This window comes from Camelus bactrianus, chromosome 13, assembly GCF_048773025.1.
Source record: "Camelus bactrianus isolate YW-2024 breed Bactrian camel chromosome 13, ASM4877302v1, whole genome shotgun sequence".
NCBI classification, from domain to species: Eukaryota; Metazoa; Chordata; class Mammalia; order Artiodactyla; family Camelidae; genus Camelus; species Camelus bactrianus.
The window spans coordinates 16202968-16221653 of NC_133551.1; the positions used below are offsets into that span (position 1 = coordinate 16202968).

Sequence of the window (18686 nt, forward strand, 5' to 3'; positions counted from 1 at the left end):
TGTAACCCAAACCCTCATCAAGATACAAAATACTACCATCGCCCAAAGTTCTCTCATGCCCCGTCCCAGTCTTCCCCACTTCCACCTATCCAGAGATAACCACTGCTCTGATTTTTTCCTACCATTGGTGCATTTTCCTGTTCTCATCCTTGCTCTAAATGGAACTGCTATGGTCTGAATGTTTGTGTCCCCTCAAAATTCGTAAGTTGAAATCTAACCCCCCAGGGGGTCTTTAAGGTATTAGTAATGGTTTTAGGAGGTGGGCCTTTGAGAGGCGAGAAGGTCAGGAGGGCAGAACCCTCATGAATGAGGTAACAGTGCCTTTATAAAAGAGAAGCCAGAGAGCTCCCTCATCCCTTCCTCTACGTGAGGACACAGAGCAGCGATGGCTGTGTAGGACGTGGGCCCTCACCAGGTGCCCAGCCTGCTAGTGCCGTCATCGTAGACTCCCTGCCTGCAGAATCGTGAGATGTAAGTGTTTGTTGACAAGCCACCCAGTTTATGGTATCCTTGTTACAGCGGCCTGCGTGGACCAAGACAACCTTCAGAATGAACTCCTTTGTGTAAGTCCTGTTTCACGCAGCTGCCTTGGGGCCACCTGACTGCTGTGCGTGTCAGGGGCGCACTTTCCTGTATTGCCGGGCGGTCTCCGCTGTGTGACTGGACCACAGTTTGGATATTCATTCTCCTATTGATGGACACTTAGGCTTCCAGTTTGGGAGTCTCACGCATAAAGCTACCAAGAATAATTTCATACACATCTCTGGTGGACATATGTTTCCATTTCCCCTGGGTAAATACTCAGGAACGAAGCCGCCGGATCAGGGGTAGATGTCTGAGTGTTTATTTTACACTCCCACCCGCGACGTAGGACAGTCTGGTTGCTCTGCAGACTCATGAACATTTGGAATCAATCCTGCCAATTATAGCTGTTCTGGTGGGTGTGAAGTGATTGAAGCTATTATTTTGGCAAATTTTCCAAATTAACAAAAAATACATATGCAGAGGGAACAGACTGAAGGAAATACTGGTTGAAGGAGATCTAGAGATTGGAATATATATTAGGAAAGTTCACTCATCCAAACCCAGCTTGGGAGAATAAGAAATGACTAAAGGGGTGTGGAAGAAGCAGCCAAAGACGTTGTTCAGTTTATCGTTGTCTCGATTATACTGGAATATTAGGAAAGTCAAGTTAATGCTTAGAAAACTGCAGACTTCCTTGGAGAGGAGAGAGGAACTCTGTGTTTCCCTACAGAGCTGGTCTGGCGTGGACCACGTGGACCCCAGTTTGGTTCCTCGTGGTCAAAGCTCTTTGAACACAATCCCAGCAGAGCTGGCCCAGCCTAGAAAATGGAGTCAGGAACTACCTGCACAACTGAGAGGGGCCCCCTGCTCCTCCCTCCTTCCTTCCTTCCTTCCCTCCAGTACCAACCCTGGACCAGAGGGAGGGGATTCACATTTTGGGAGCATCAACATTGGACCAGCACCCACCCTGAGCACCGTGCACGCACGGTCCTTTAATCCTCACAGCACCACTCCACCAAGCTAGGCACTGACAGCCTCACGCGACACATGTGACACCAAGACTCAGACAATCGTGGTCCTTTGCCTGGGGTCACACAGCCTAAGTCCTGTGCTCCTCCCACTCGACTTTGCTCAGCACCCAGCAAGCAAACTGAAGGAGGCTTAACTGACAGCTCAGGCGGTGCTGAGGCCAGTGGCAGACGGTGCTGCGAGCCTCTCAGCCAGATCTGTCCCCCCTTTTCCTTTCTTTCCTTTTTCTGCTTCCTAGTGTGTCTGTGTTGAAGGTAGGGCTGTGCCGTCTTTCAGAAGACGCAGATGAAGACAGCCTCGGCCCTCCTCTCTGCAGCTGTGACCGTCTGTCCGGGGCTTGGGGTTTGCTCTTGCAGGAAGGAATCGTTAGCGTGCCCACCCGCTCAGTTTCCCCGGGGCTGGTGTGATCAGCGCTTGACGTGGAGGGCACGCAGACAGCCTCACCGATCCCTCCTCCCCCCTCACGGCCTCTGCCCACTGGGGGGAAGCGAGGTGACTGTGTGCACTGTGTTTCTCTAGACCGAGTTACCTGTTCCTGAAAAGCATTAGCTTGCTCCTCAAATCCTGCTGTTCGGAAGTAATTGACGACATCCATCACGGCCCAGTCTGCGGGATCGGGTGGTCTCCCGTTCTCCAGGGAACTGCAAAACACCAACCAAGAAGCGGTCTGGATTTTTGTCTCTGAGCAATGGGGACTTGCTATGTGGTCTGATGGAATGGGGGTGACCTGATCAAGCTCACATTTTGAAAAAGAGAATACTGGAGAGGAGCCAGAGGCAAAGAAGGGACCAAGCGAGAGATCGTGGTGGCTGAGACCATGACGGAGAGGAGAGAAGTGCGTGTATTTAAAAAGACTCTAACCAATAGAATCAGCATGACTTAGTGGTGGACTAGACATGAGGACAAAGGAGATGGAAGTGTCCCAGAACTGGATGGATGGGAGTAATTGAAGTTAGATGGTGCCCCAGGTTTAGCTGGACACGCTGAATTTGGGGTACCACCTATTTCCAAGTTGAAATGTAATGTGGCACACGAGTCTGGAGCTCAAAGCAGGCAAGTGGGCTAGACGCACACATTCGGGAGCCAGAAGCGTTTAGATGGCATTTGATACCTCTGGAGGGGACGAGAAGAGAACCGGGTCTAGCGCGAAGCTTGTGACGGTTCAACATGTAATGGAAATTGCTAAGATCCATGCTATTTTTAATGGGAATGTAACTGCCCGGACTTTGGGGATTCCTGAAGGTCTTCAAACATCCAAAAGTCAAGGGTCGAGCTGTGCCTGTGCCTCACCCCCAGGATAATGTTTTGTTCATAGTAGAAACTTAAAATATTTGACTAAAAAAACAAACATCTGTCCTAGTTCAAGAAAAGGGAGTCTCACTAATCAATGGCACATGTGATCAATTACTTACAACACAGCACTTAATTTAAAACCATTCAGAGCCAGTGCTCACTAGTTAGAGATGTTTTCCCTTCTGGCGTAGACTGTGAATCTATAAACAGTGCCCCTGTGCACACGCACTAGTGCGCACGCCCACTCACACACACGCCCCCACGCCTTCCTACCATCGAACAGGCAATATACACGGGGAAGAACTGCTTTTCACCCTAACGCTGTCGCACTGTAACATATATTTTCAAATCAAAGCTAAATGTGTTTTTTAAAAATTATTCCACATGCTAGGGTTTTCCACTAACATAAGTGATAATGCGCTGCCCTGGGGACTCTCTTTAAGGTACCATTTTCTTTCCCCCTCTTGCTTAGTTGCGCTCGAAAAATGTTTGGAAAGCAGTTCATTGTTCTAACAAATCTTTTAAGTTTTCTAATCAGCTTGCTTCTAGCAGTAAGCACAAGAGTCCCATCGGATACACTTTTAAGTGCCCCAGAAAACATCTGAATTCACTCTCCCTGTGGCTGACTTCAATTAGCTGCCTATCTTCATAAAGAATAGTTATCTAATTGTGATAACAAAGTATGCTACATAGTAATTTTAGGATGGGAGGCTTTCCTGATTCTTATTCTGCTGGGATATGACATCATCACTTCCACAGCTCTGAAATATTCCTGAGCACTAGCGAGGCAGCAGAGAACAAAAGACTTCGCAAAACCACTGGCAGCATACTACAGAGAACAAGAGAAATGAGCTCTCTTATACTGAGGGTGAGGGGATCCACGCGGAAGAAGCAAGGGGTGAGGAACCAATCAGCGCATGTAGTGCCTGATCCGCCTAAGTTTCAGCCTGATAGCCCAAAAGACAAAATAACTTAAAATCACAATGTGGGACCACACACCCTGAAGGAGGAACTGTCTGTCTCCATCTCTGTATCTCTCCAGAACCCAGCACAGGGCTGACTGGCGTACAGCTGGTGCACAGCCAAGATCCGTTACATTAACGGACTAACAACCGGAGAGCACTTAGAGCCTACAGTACGCTTTTCGCATGTTACCTATTATCAGCCTCCCAGCTCCTTGTGAACTGGCTACTGTCAGCTGTTTTTAGGACACTAAGGCTCAAAAAGGTTAAGAAACTCAGTCCAAATCACACAGTATAGAAAGCCAGGATCGATTCTGCATATGCTTGCCTCCCAGTCTATGCTTTTCCACTCCGTACTCATTGATATAACAAATATTTACAAAAGCCCCTGGTCTTCTCAGCACTGTGCTAGAGGCAGGCTTACACGGATAGGAAGGCATGGTTCCTGCTCTCGAGGGGCTGGCAATCCCGTGAGGGGAGCAGACACGGGACATGGAAACAGCATGCTCTAGATATGAGGACTGAGGGCTGAACCGGTGCTGCTGAGGATGTGTGCTTTGCTGGGCCCAGATAGTTCTGCCTGACTAGGATGCTTGAAGGTTTTTAACGTAATTTTGAAAGGCATCGATTGCTTCAAACACAGCCTAGGCTCTGCCCTGAGAGGGGATGGCTTACAGAAGCAGACATGTGCAGACACACGCTGTCACTTCTAGGTTGTTTATATTAAAGAACGATGGATGGTTTTGGGGGGCCCGTCCAGTGGTTCCAGCAACAGATTTAAGGAGAAACCTGGAGATGATCCGAGGCAACATGATGGTGGGGGTTGGGGAGGCCAGAGTGCCGAGGCCAGACGAGGTTATGAGGACATTTCAGGGGACGGACTTAAGCGTCACCTTTCCCCACTGGGAAAGCCATATGTCACCTCGAGGACTGTTATTTGTGGCCAAACTGAGACACTTTGTTCCCTTTTAAATGGATCATTCCTTCCAAATCTTTCCTTTTAACTTGTGCATGTCAAATTCCAGAAGGAATTTAAATGGTGCTGTTTAAAACCCCTCCCAGATGGTAGTTCCAGTTGTGGCTGTTAATTTTGCACTGATGAAATGAGATGGCAGATAAAAAAGTTCCATTATCATTTGATATTTATTATTCATTATCATCATAGCAAAATATTTCCCAGAATATAATTTATAAAGATGATAAATTCATGAACATTTTTCCAGGTATAGACTCTTAAAATATATATATATATTTTAACATATATATAAAATATATATATATATAAATAGATAGGTATTTTTCCTTATTACAAAAAACTAGCAAGAAATGAAGGGGCAGAATTTGTCTCCAATCCCATCACTTAATCAAACCAATGCTTCCATTTAACACAGTCACCTTTTAGTCCCTGTGCATATGGTTAGGTACATCGCGTATTGATAAAAATTATATCATGCGTGAATAATTCACACTGGGAACTGACTATCCCCTAATTAAACAGTCACCTCACTTTTAGAGAGAGCTAAAGAGACCCAATCATCGAGGACGGAAATGCAATAAATAACAAATTTGGCAGACACATGCAGATTGAGACCTTATTATGAACGTGTTCATGTTGGCACACTATCATTTTAAGTGCTGGCAGCAAAAATCTTCCTTTTCCCTTTCAGTATTTGTGGAGGCAGGTGAAAAATTGTTGAAACTCTTTCTCGGGATTTAGCCTGTGTATATTTTATGGTACTTATGATATTAGAGTCTGAGGGTTGATCAGACCAAAAGGAAACTCTGAATAAACACAGTCCATATGTGATTTCAACCCCACCTTATACTTCCTAACTGTATCTCTGTTTTAAAGCTCAGAGCACAAGTTACCTCATACTCGCTGACCTATTATGGAGGTATATTTATCATGCTCCTCCTTTTATAAACCTAATTCTCAATGTCACTTATGTTTCCACTCAGAAATACACTCCAACTTTGTCCTGCCTTGATCTTTATAATTTATTTTCAAAATTAAATTAACCTACTCTTTACCCATATCTTAAAACAGCCTTTGGCTAAAAGCAATATAATTCTGATTGTAATAAATTAGCATTAACATTGACCTCTCTGCCTATGACACAGCTAAGCAGGAAGCAATCAAATGAGCTTTCATTTCATCTCCATTCTTTTCTCCCTCTCCCTTCATCCTAATAAGCAGGGATCTGGCTAAAAAAAGAAAGGCTGATTCAAAGTTTCTTGAAAGGACATTCTTCATTTTTTAACATCCAGATAAATAAGAGTTGTCTGCACTTAGCTGCAGCATATTCAAGCAACGAAAGGCCTGAAAAAGCAAATAATTCTCCTGCATATTCCAAATTCTTTAGCTTGGCACCCAGGGATTTGATTCAAACATAACTTTCCAGGCTTCTTTCCAATTTCAAGTTTGTACTGAAATCCAGTTGGTCAACATCCTGGACTTATATCCACATATCCGCAGCTTTGGTTATGCTACTCAAAGCGCTGTCTGTTCAACTGCCAAGGATGCGAACCCCACTCATTTTTAAAAGGTACTGGTTAAATGTCCCTTTCCTAATATCCTTAATCAACCTTCTATTCCAATCATTGATTCATTGTAACTTGCCTACAGTGAGCCAGGGACTTGATAGCCTTGGGAACTTGTAGTTTAGTGAAGAGGAAAATCTCAAGTCAGCTGCGTGATGAAGACGATCGTATGTGTTCCTTGCTTTATTCCAAACAGCCATTAAGGAGCAGGAGGACGAGAGGAATGGAGGGAGGAGGGCAGGGGGAGTCAGGCTGTGCTAGGTGGAGCCCTGAATCAGCAGCAACACCAGAGTCAGTCCTGGGAGCAGATGGGTCATCTTCCTGTATCTTTTCTCTCCTCTGTGAGCGGCATCTTCCCACAAGCTCATGGCTTTCCTCTGAGATCTCATGGCACTCTGTCCCGGGTGCATCTCTGCTGGGGATGTCTCCCGAACTCCCTACCCCATCTTTCTGAAAACAAAGGATCCTATGACTGCCTCTTTTCCCACCTGTTCTTAACTTTCTGGTACAAATAAAGACCTCTGAAGCAGTGTAAACTCCTCTCAAGAGGCCTTGATGGATTTCTGGTTTTTCCTTCACTATCAAATACAATTCATGCCAACATTCATGTTAAACACAAACATATGAACATTTCATACCCCAAACATTAACACCAAAGACAACTGCACACAGACTACTGGAAGAGCCTTCCCTCCACGCTCTGAGCCACGGCACAGGGGTCCCTCTTCCAAAGGACTTAGTGTGGCTCTAATGCTGGGACAAACTCAGGTTTCCTTCTGTAGGGGTATCAGTAGCACGCCGGAATCCATGCAGAAGACAGCAACCCTTCCTAATGCAGAAAAGATACATCCTGCATGCTTGTGAGTGCTGCTGGCTTTGATTGGAACTCCTTTTGTTTTCACGCTTAAAATATAATGATACGCTTAGCTGACTCTACAGTTTTATGCATTTTACTCTGTTGAAATGTCTGCTTCTTTAAGGCAGTTATTTGCAATGGAAAAAATGGTACCAATCAAAAAAGTGGACCGGCCCAATTCTTTCATTTAGTTTAAAGGATCATCAAACATTTATCATAAGACCCTATGACAAGAAAGAATTGCATTTCCCTACCCCCAAAATTCATATGTTAATGCCCTTACCCCTGAATCTGACTGTATTTGGGGCTGGGGCTTTTCGGAGATAGTGCAATTAAGGTCACAATGGTGGGGTCCTAACCCAATAGGATTGGTGGCCTTATAAGATCTGCATGCATGTGCAGGAGGTAAGTCCATGTGGGGACGTAGTGAGAAGGTGACCATCCACAACCCAGGAGGAGAGCTCTCTCCAGAAACTGACTCAGCCAGAATCCTGATCTCAGGCTTCCCAGCCTCCAGAACTCTGAGAAATAAAGTTCTATTGTTTAAGCCTCCCAGTCCATGGTATTAAGTTAGGGCAGCCCAGCAGACTAACACGCCATATAACAGGATGAGCAAACAGCCATGAAATACTGACAAATGGATTTTAGCTTCACTAGGAAAAATAAAACTGTACCAGTTACAAGTATTGCCATTAACTACCATACATCATCTGTATTCAAGAATCCATATGCATAGCACTCTGACTTACCCCACCAAACATATCCGCACAAGGGTTATGACATCAGATCCTGATTAGAAAGGTCATTTTTCAGGTTTGAATTAGTGGCTCAGTTTACCCCACTCCCTTCCCCTCCTCTCCTTATCTATCTCCTTCCCTCCCTCCCTCCTTCCTTCTTTCCCTCCTTACTAACAATCTGTTAAGAGACACCTGGTATTTAGCCACTTAAAATGTCTTGGGAGTTTGATTTTATTTTCCTATGCTTTTGGTATAGTGGCATCTTACATCACAATCACCCTCTGTTCCAGACTGCTGTTCCCTGCAAAGAACAGCATCCCGGGAACCATCACTCACAGTGTCCGGGTAGAATCGGGCGCCGTGGCTGTGGGGTCTGGGAAAGGCGGATGAAACAGATGAGAGGGGCATAATGGGGAGAGAGTACCCAGGAACTGCCTAGCAAGCTGGATACAATGTCATCATCGCTTTCAAAGGACACACATCTAAGGACTGCTGATTATTTGTTTGACAACACAGAAGGACAGGAGTAGGAGAAAATGAACAAAAGCTGAAGCCAGTGACCAGACACACAGTCACTTCTAACAGTTTCCTCTTCCTCCTTCCCTAAGGAGCCCAGCAGGACTTCCAGGCAAATAACCAAATATCCTCGGAGGTTATTCATTTAACCCTAAATGTGCCTGCTCCCCTTAGAGACCTGACTGATGTGTGGGTTACTATGCATGTAAACATTCTTGGCTTTGTTTTTAATGAGCTGAGTAACAGTAGCCATTGTTATTTCTGTTACATGGAAAATCTCTGAGAATTCTACAATGCACTCAGAGGTTTGAAATTGTAGTAATACCGATAATAATTTCAAATTCTATCCTAATGTTTTACTTCTGTCATTCACCTTCTAATCCTGTAATTCACATGGGCAAAAATGACAACTTTTTAAAATGAATAATTAGCTTAATATTTAATAGTTAGCAGCCTTCAGAGAGAAGGCTATTCAAAAGTTAGTAATAATGCATATATGGTCAATTAATTTATGACAAATGAGCCAAGAATATACAATGGGGAAAGGATAGTCTCTTCAATAAATGGTACTAGAAAAATGGGACAGCCATGTGCAAAAGAATGAAACTGGAACACTGTCTTACACCACACACACAAATTAACTCAAAATGGACCAAAGAGCTGAACGTGAGACCTGAAACCATAAAACTCATAGAAGAAAACATAAGTGATAAGCTCTTTGACACCAGTCTTGGTGATGATTTTTTGGTGGGGGAGGATCTGACTCCAAAAGCAAAGGCAACAAAAATAAAAAAAACAAGTGGGTCTACATCAAACTAAAAATCTTGTGCACAGCCAAGGAAATCATCAACAAAATGAAAAGGCAACCTACTAAAAAGGAGAAGAAAATGTTTGCAAATTCAAAATATATAAAGAACATATATAACTCAATAAAAAATCTAATTAAAAAATGGGCAGGGGATCTGAATAAACGCCTTTCCAAAGGTGACATGCTGATGGCCAACAGGTAAGTGGAAAGATGCTCCATTAATCATCAGGGAAATGCAAGCCAAAACCACAATGAGATATCACCTCATGTCCGTTAGAATGGCAATTATCAAAAAGACAGGAAATAAGTAGTGCTGGCAATGATGTGAAGAAAAGGGGACCTTTGTGCACTGTTGGTAGGAATGTAAATTGGTACAGGCACTATGGAAAACAGTAGGGAGGTTCCTGAAAAAAATAAAAAATAGAACTACCATACAATCCAGCTATTCCACTTCTGGGTATCTACCTGAAGGAAGCGAAAACAGTGAATTGAAAAGATATATGGAACTCCCACATTTGTTGTGCTATTATTTACAATAGTCAAGACATGAAAGCAGCCTGAGTGTCCATCAATGGATAAATGGATAAAGAAAATGTGGTATATATACACAATGGAATAGTATTCAGCCATAAAAAGGAAATATTATCACTTTCAACAACATGAATGGACCTTGAGGGCATTATGTAAAGTGAAATAACTCAGAGAAAGATAAATATATGATCTCACTTACATGTGGAATCTAAAAACAAACATTAAAAAAAATTTTTTTAAACCCAAAATCATAGATGCAGAGAACAGATTGGTGTGGTTGCCAGAGGTGGGAGGGGGTCACACAAGATGAGTGAAAGTAGCCAAAAGGTACAGACTTCCAATTATAAAATAAATAAGTCATGAGGATGTGACATACAGCGTGGCGCCTGTAGCTAATAATACTGTATTGTATATTTGAAAGTTGCTAGACAGTAGATCTTAAAAGTTCTCATCACAAGAAAAAAACTGTCATGGTGATGGATGTTAACTAGACTTATCGCAGAGAACATTTTGCAGTATACAGAAATAATGAATCATTATGCTGTACATCTGAGACTAATATGTTATATGTCAATTGCTTTTTGATGTCAAAAAGTTAGTATTATAATATTAAAAGTTTAAAAGTTTACACTCATTACTAAAACAACTATCACTTTACTAATTATAAAATAAACTTTAGTTCCAAAGTGAAAAGTTTTCGCTTCATAATAAAACACTAAATTGAACACAAAGGCAGAGGAAGACGGTGAGATACGTGAACAAGAAAAGGCGTGGCATTAAGAAGAAATGGCTTCTTTTCAAAGTCCTTGCTAAACACTGTTGCTGTGAAAGTTCTCTCAGTAGAGCGTCTCCACTGAGCGGCGAGAGACCGGGTGCTGGTGGGAAGATAAACCACTTGTGAAAAGCTGCAAACTTGTTATAAGCTCTGTCGTGGGAACACTGTTTCCTCCTCCATCCTAGGAGCAAAGGGAAGAAGGGGAAAAGACCAGCGGATGAAAAAGGGAGCAGGGATATGAATGGGAAAAAAAACCCAATTCATGTTGTACGTTTGTGAGTTGCACAGATAGGCACGTGCATGTGAAAGACATAGATTCTTTTAGAATTTAGTGAAACTTCTGACGTGGGTCTAATATGGCTAAACAGAGATCGATGGTGAGAGTGTTGTGTACTAAGATTTTAATGAATCCAAAAATCTGTGCACCTGAAATCCACAAAGAGAATACAATGATCCCATTTGTTCTATAAAAGCTTATTTTATGTGTCCTTTAACTATATGCGGACATTTTTGTGACTATATATAATATCCACATATTATATATATGGCTACAGAGAGTGTTTGTACAGAAACTGTCTAGAAGGACATATGACAAACTATTAAGATGGCTTCCTCTTATTTAGTTATTATTAAATTTAATAAACACCCAGGTACCCACCAGGCAAAATTAAAACTATAATCTTGACAATAATTGTGTCTATCCCACCCTGGCGTCCCTAACCTGAGGTAAACATCATCCCAGTAGCCTCTAATCACATGTGGCTAATAAGCATTTAAAATTTGACTAAGAAACCAGATTTTTAAATTTTCTTTGATTTTAATTAGTTTAATCTAAATTTAAAAACTTGAGCTGGTACAAAATATGCTTCTGATAAACACAAGACTTTTTTTTTTTAATCTAATTTTTTTTATTGACGTATAGTTGGTTTACAATGCTGTATTAATTTCTGGTGTACAGCATAGTGATTCAGATAAATATATATATATGTATATATTCCTTTTCATATTCTTTTTCATTATAGGCTATTACAAGGTACTGCATATAGTTCCCTCTGCTATACAGTGGGACATTGCTGTTTATCTATTTTATATATAGTCAAGTTCATTGTTTTTGTGTAAGATTTTACCTAAGCCATTGCATCACTTAGGATACTACTGTTGAATTGAAGTTCTATCAGATGCATCTCTTCTCTCTAGTCTGACACATAAATACACAGCTAATCTAGTTGGCGTCAACAGATTGATTCCATCCAGATGATTTTTTTTCCTGTGCATCCATGTAATATTGTAATGTGTTGGATGCAGATAGCACAAGTTATGAGAATCTCTTAGTACGCTGTAATTGGTAATTGAGTTGACAGTCTTTCTATTTTAATTGTAATATAATTAAACGTTTTTAGTTAAAAATGAGTATGGACAAATTTTAAAATTTAAAAAGGAGGCACACAACTAATGCAAAATCAAAAGGAGATGCAGAAACTAGCATTAGAACCAGAAGAGTAAAGAAAAAAGGGAGCTGGCTGAAAGCATGTTGGAAATTCAACTGCAATTATTGGAACTGAGCAAAAGGAAAAAAGCTGCTTATTTGTTGTATAAAAAATGAACACTATTAAGAGCCATTTTTAGCAAAGACACAGTGAATTCGGTAACTTGCTTTTCAACAATCAAAAAGAACTGATGACATTAGTTACCTATAATCAAAATTAAACATCCAACAAAACATGTTGAAGTGACTTTTAAACAGAATCTGAGCTTACAAATTTGTCCAGCTTGGATTCTTGCACAAAAAAGAAAACAACTTTTTTCAACAGATAGATGGTTATATTCATCTTTGTTAGAGTATTATGAGAAAATACTAAAAAGGTAGTCCAACAAAAGGGAGAAGGTTTTCAGCCAAGCCATCAAACAACTGCCCGAGGAATGCAAGATCTCTTGGACAACATCTAAAATCAATTGATTCAATTTTGGGAAAACATAACGACTTTTCTCAGCACTGGATGAGCAGCGCCACGTCAGTTAATGCCTGGAGTCTGCTTGTCTCCAAAGACTTCCAAATTTATAAAGAAATATTGTCAACCTGTGGCCTGGAAAACTAAACTCCAAATTTAAATATTTTAAAATCTTTTATATCTGTCAAAGAATCATTTCAGCTAGATTTGAAAAAACTAAATCCTCTCCTGATGGATGGGACTTCAACCACCTTAGGTTAAAAAAAAAATCTGGATTTCGCATAATCTTGAGACACATAAACAAGAGACACGTTTCCCTCATTCCTTCATTCTACTGTATAATATTCATGTTCAGTTTTCTAAAGCAGATTCCTGGCAAGTGTCATGGATACCACCGATAAATCATTCAGTAAATATCTGCAAATGCTATGGATCAGTGCCAGACTATGGAACTCTTAAAAGAAATAGAACACAACAAATTTAATGGTCTGTGTTCTTTGCCATTATTTGTTGGTTAAGTCATGGAAGAAATATACAAAGACTTATATTGTTAAGTCCAGCTCAAGACTTCATTAAAACAAAAAAAATTGCTTTCCAAATATTTAATAATTAAAGACCAAAAGTGGAGGAGCAATTTATATTTTCTCACTGATAACAGGCAACATGTAAATGAAAGAAATTTGAAGCTCCTTAAAAAAAAAAAAAAAGGAAAAAGAAATACTGATTTGTAACCTAGCTAAAAAGGCACAAAATTTTGTGTTGAAATGGAAACTTTTCAAGTACAATACAATAAACATAATTTTACACATTTTTCTAAAATAAATCAATTTGAAGAAAAATTTGAAGAATGATTTATTGACATTAATAAATTAATAGTTGCTTATACATTTATGCAATACCCCTTTGAATTCAATTTAATATAACTTAAGTATCAGTAAATTTATTTCAAAACTGTGTCACTTCGACAGACGTAGTTTTGAAACTGATATGCTATTGCTTCAAAGTCAAATCAAATCTTCTAAGAAAGAACCAGTTTTGCCCATGTACCTGCATGTATTTAAAGAAAATAATTCTTTGGTACCTGATTCATTTTTTGGAAATTTTAGGTATGTTTGGAATTATTGGGGTATGTGATTCTACTTTTTCATTTGCAAATTTTATGAAATCTGATAGAGACCAAATATTTCTAATAAAACTTTTGCATCCAATTTGAGATACAATCTAAGTATAAAATACACAGTGGATTTATAAAATTTAGCATAAAAAATGCAAACTATCCCATTAATAATATGCTATATTGATTACATGTTAAAATTATAACATCCTGGGGTATTTTCAGCCAAATATAATATGTTAAAATTAATTTCATCTGTTTAAATATAACCACTAGAAAATTTAAAATTACATTTATGGCTTAAGAGTCATTTCTATGGGGCAACACTAGAATACATCCAGAAACGGAATTGTTGAGTTATAAAATATTTGATAGATCAATACTTGAAAAATAATGCCAAATTGTTTTTCCAAAGTCTCGATGTCAGCATCAACGTCACCAGAGAAAATGTCAGAATGCAAGTCCCCAGGCCCCTGAGATGTACTGAATCAGATTCTCTGGAGGTGCGCCCAGCAATCTGTATTTAACATGCCCTCCAAGTGATGCAAACTCAAGTTTGAGAAATCACTGGCCTGGAATACTCAGAACAGACTTCAAAATATTCCATATTTAGAAGAAAAATGCCATTTTGGAAAGAGAAGTCCTGTCTTGGTGAAGTTAAGGTGATATTATTGAATGTGTGCATGCATCTACAAACCTTGGAGACAAACACAGGCTTCCATAGCCTTGTGGTAGTGAGACCCATGCCTGCGGTAAAAGTGACTGAAAGCCACCTTTGACAGTATAGTATATTTGACAGACCCTGGTGCAGAAGAAAGGACTCAGGCTTCAGACTTAATCTGAATACCAATACCAGCGCTTACTAGCTGTGAGCTCTTAAAAGATCTTTAACCTCCTGGAGCTTTGGTTTTCTCTACTCTAAAACGGGAATTATAGCATATACCTCAAAATACAGTTTTGAGGATTAACGAGGCTCCCACAAAGTGCTAGACACATAGAAAGGACTCCATAAATAGCAGCCTTGTAAAACTGAAGCTCTGATCAGGAGACATGGCCTGGTGAATAAGGGCCATTACCCTAGGCTTCTTTGGAAATGATTCTTTGTGAGGTACATTCCCCAGGAGAGCACTATATTTTCTATACCTGGAAGACATAACGGAAGCCACTGTAAGCCCCGATTTGGGTAGATCTCAGAAAGAGCCTTAAGAGTCTATGTTTTAGGGATTCTGCATTATAATCTAACTCTACCTTGTCCTACCTACCTTAGCCACTAGAACTTGGCAATGTAAATTAACTGGAACTTCTATTTCAGATCAAGACAGGGTAACGGGGCCTAGATTTACTCTTCTGCCTAAAACAACTACAAAAATAGACAAGTTGTATGAGAGTGGCACTCCAGGCACTGGACACAGGCAGTAAGGAAGGAACAGAGAGCCCTGAGGGACGGGAAACAAGCAAGGTAAGCCCTGCCCACGTACTGCCTGGAGAGGGAGTTTAGGCTGTGCCCAGGGCGGAGTTCTAGAGAGGAGACTGCCATACAAAGAGGCAGAGGCTTCCCTTCAAGTGCTCAGCAGAGTACTGATTATCACATGCATGTGAGGAAAGAGGCTGGGGAAAGAACCACGCAGAAGAATTAGAGATAACAATCCCCAGAGCTCACACAGAGATGGGAACAGTGCCGATTTCCACCCGCCAGAGAGGAAGATCTCATAATTCAGGAGCACTGGTTAGAGTACAAAGATAGGTCTTACCTCAATAAAAGGGGAAAAATACCCTTAGATTAAATACAGCTCTGATCTTGCCTAACAGTGCTTAAAAGCAAGGCTAAAAGGATCGAATTACTTGTTTCCAAGTAATTTAAGCATATCCTAGGACAAAGATCAAGAATATTTATAGAAATACCGAAATATCCAACACCCAACAAAGTAAAATTCACAATATCTGACATTCAATCAAAAATTACCGGGAATGCATAGCAGCAGAAAAATACAACCCACAATGAAAAGAAAGATCAATCAACTGACACTAACTGAAAAATGATAGGAATTAGTAGCCAAGGACATGAAACAGTTATTATGACCATATTTCATATGTGCAGAAGCTAGAGGAAAGAATATGTTAAGTAAAGACATGGAAGATGTAAAAAAGACTGAGTTGAACTTCTAGAGGTGAAAACTGCATTGTCTGAAATGAAAAATGCATTGGGTGGGATAAACAAGAGATTATACATTTCAGAAGAAAAGGTTAGTGAACTTGAAGGAGAAGCAATAGAAACTATCCAAAATGATAGGAAAAAAAAAAAAAACCTGGAAGAACATTAACAGGGCACCAGTGAATTGTGGAACAACATCAAATGATCAAATAAACCTATACTTGTAGCCCCCAAAGGAGAAGTGGAGGGGGATCAAAAATTCTTTAAAAAATAATGGCTGAAAAATTTCCAAACTTGGTGAAAACTAAGCCCACAGATCAAAAACAAAAGAAACTCCAAGCAAAAGAAAAATGAGGAATCTCTTCAGCAAGTGGTGCTGGAAAGCTGGACGGCCACATGTAAATCAGTGAAGTTAGAACACTCCCTCACACCATACACAAAAACAAACTCACAATGGCTTAAAGACTTAAATATAAGACATGACACCATAAACCTCCCAGAAGACAACATAGGCAAAATGTTCTCTTACATCAATCGTAGCAATGTTTTCTAACGTCAGTCTCCCAAGGCAATAGAAATAAAAGTGAAAATGAACAAATGACATCCCATCAAACTTACAAGCTTTTGCACAGCAAAGGAAACCGTAAACAAAACAAAAACACAACCTACAGAATGAGAGAAAATATTTGCAAATGATGTGACTGACAAAGACTTCATTTCCAAAGTATACAAACAAACTCATACTAACTCAGTAACAAAAAACAAATCAATCAAAAAATGGGCAGAAGACCTAAAAAGACACTTCTCCAAAGAACACATCCAGATGCCCAACAGGCACATGAAAAGATGCTCAATGTTGCTAAATATTAGAGAAATGCAAATTAGCACTACAGTGAGGTATCACCTCACACCCGTCAGAATGGCCATCATTAAAAAGTCTACAAGTAACAAATGCTTGAGAGGGTGTGGAGAAAGGGAACCTTCTTACACTGTTGGTGGGAATGTAAATTGGTGCAGCCACTATGGAGGGCATTATGGAGGGCAGTATGGAGTTTCTTTAAGAAACAAAAAATAGACTTACCATATGATCCAGCAATCCTACTCCTGGGTATATATCCAGAGAAAACTCTAATTTGAAAAGGTATATGCACCTCAATGTTCACAGCAGCACTATTTACAACAGCCAAGACATGGAAACAACCTAAATGTCCATTGACAGATGATGAGATAAAGAAGATGTGGTATAAACAGATAATGAAATATTACTCAGCCATAAAAAAGAACGAAATAATGCTATTTGCAGCAACATGGATGGACCTAGAGATTCTCATACTAAGTGAAGTAAGTCAGACGGAGAGAGACAAATACCATATGATGTCACTTATATGTAGAATCTAAAATATGATACAAATGAACTTATTTATAAAACAAACAGACTCACAGTCATAGAAAACAAATTTATGGTTTGGTAAGGGGTAAGGAGATCGGGGAGGGATAAATTAGAGTTTGGGATTAGCAGATACAAACTACTACATATAAAGTAGATAAACAACAAAGTCCTACTGTATAGCACAAGGAGCTATATCAATATCCTGTAATAAACCATTATGAAAAAGCATATATATATGTGTGTGTATAACTGAATCACTTTGCTGTACACCAGAAGCTAATAGAACATTGTAAATCAACTATCCTTCAATTAAAAAACAATTTAAAAAAGAAAGATGAGGAAAACTACAATGAGTCTCATAATCAAACTGCTTTAAAATCAATGATAAAGAGAAAAACATAAATGTAGACAGAAAATAAAAGACACACAGAAGAACAAAGACAAGAAAAAGAGTAAATGTTTTCTCTTAAGATCAGGAACAAAATCAGAATGTTTAATCTTATCACTTCTATGCAACTTTTTACTGGAGGTCCTATTCAGGGCAATAAGGTACAAAAAAGAAATGAAAGGCATCCACACGAAGAAGGAAAAAGTAAAACTGTCTTTACTCATAAGACATAACTGTCTATATTAAATATCTGATGGAATCTATGAAAAAGCTACTAGAAGAAGTAAGTGAGTTTAGCAAGGTTGTAGGATATAAGGGCAGTATAAAAAGTCCATTGTATTTCTATATACTAGCAACAAACAATTGGAAATTAAAATTTCAAAAGCACGACCAGTTACAATAGCATAAAATATAAAATATGTAGGGATATAGCTGACCAAAGACATGCAAGACCTGCACACTGAAAACTACAAAACACTGCTGAGAGAAATTAAAGAAGACCTAAGTAAATGGAGAAAAATGCTGTGTTAATTGAGTTGGAAGATACAATGGTGTTAAGATGTCAATTCTCCTTAAATTTATCTATAATTCAATGCAATGCCAATCAAATCACCCAGTAGGCTTTTTTTTGGGGGGGGGGGGAGTAGAAACTGACAAGCTGAGTCTAAAATTTACATTGAAATGCAAAGGACCTAAGAGTGACAAAGTAAGTTCAAGAAAGAACAAAGTTGGATGGAAAACACTGATTTTAAGATTTATTAAAAAACTATAGTTATCAAACCAGTGTTGCACTGGCATAAATATATACAAAAATATCAATGGAATAAAATAGAGTCCAGAAATAGATCCACACATATATGAATAATTATTTTTCAATAAAGTTGTGGAGACAATTCAACAAATGGTGCTAGAACAAGTGGATATCCACAGGCAAAGAGACTATCACCATGGCTACCATCAACAAAAACACTTCAATCCTTATCTCACACCATACACACAAATTAACACAAAAATCACAGTCCCAAATCTAAGAAAACATAAGAGAAAGTCTTTGTGACCTTGGGCAAGGCAAATATTTCTTAGATGTGACACTAAGAGCTCTATCCATAAAATAAAAAAT

At 39.6% G+C, this 18686-nt stretch overlaps 1 protein-coding gene across 2 annotated transcripts in view; it reads right to left on the reverse strand.

Annotated features, from left to right (window-relative positions):
• The window catches only part of SAMD13 (sterile alpha motif domain containing 13), a 40627-nt gene that overhangs the window by 14433 nt on the left and 7508 nt on the right, over positions 1–18686 (reverse strand). For both annotated transcript variants that reach the window (XM_074376137.1, XM_010963331.3), the window contains exon 3: positions 2084–2195. In XM_074376137.1, coding sequence (XP_074232238.1) covers positions 2084–2195 — 112 coding nt within the window. The remainder of the gene's footprint in view (positions 1–2083; positions 2196–18686) is intronic.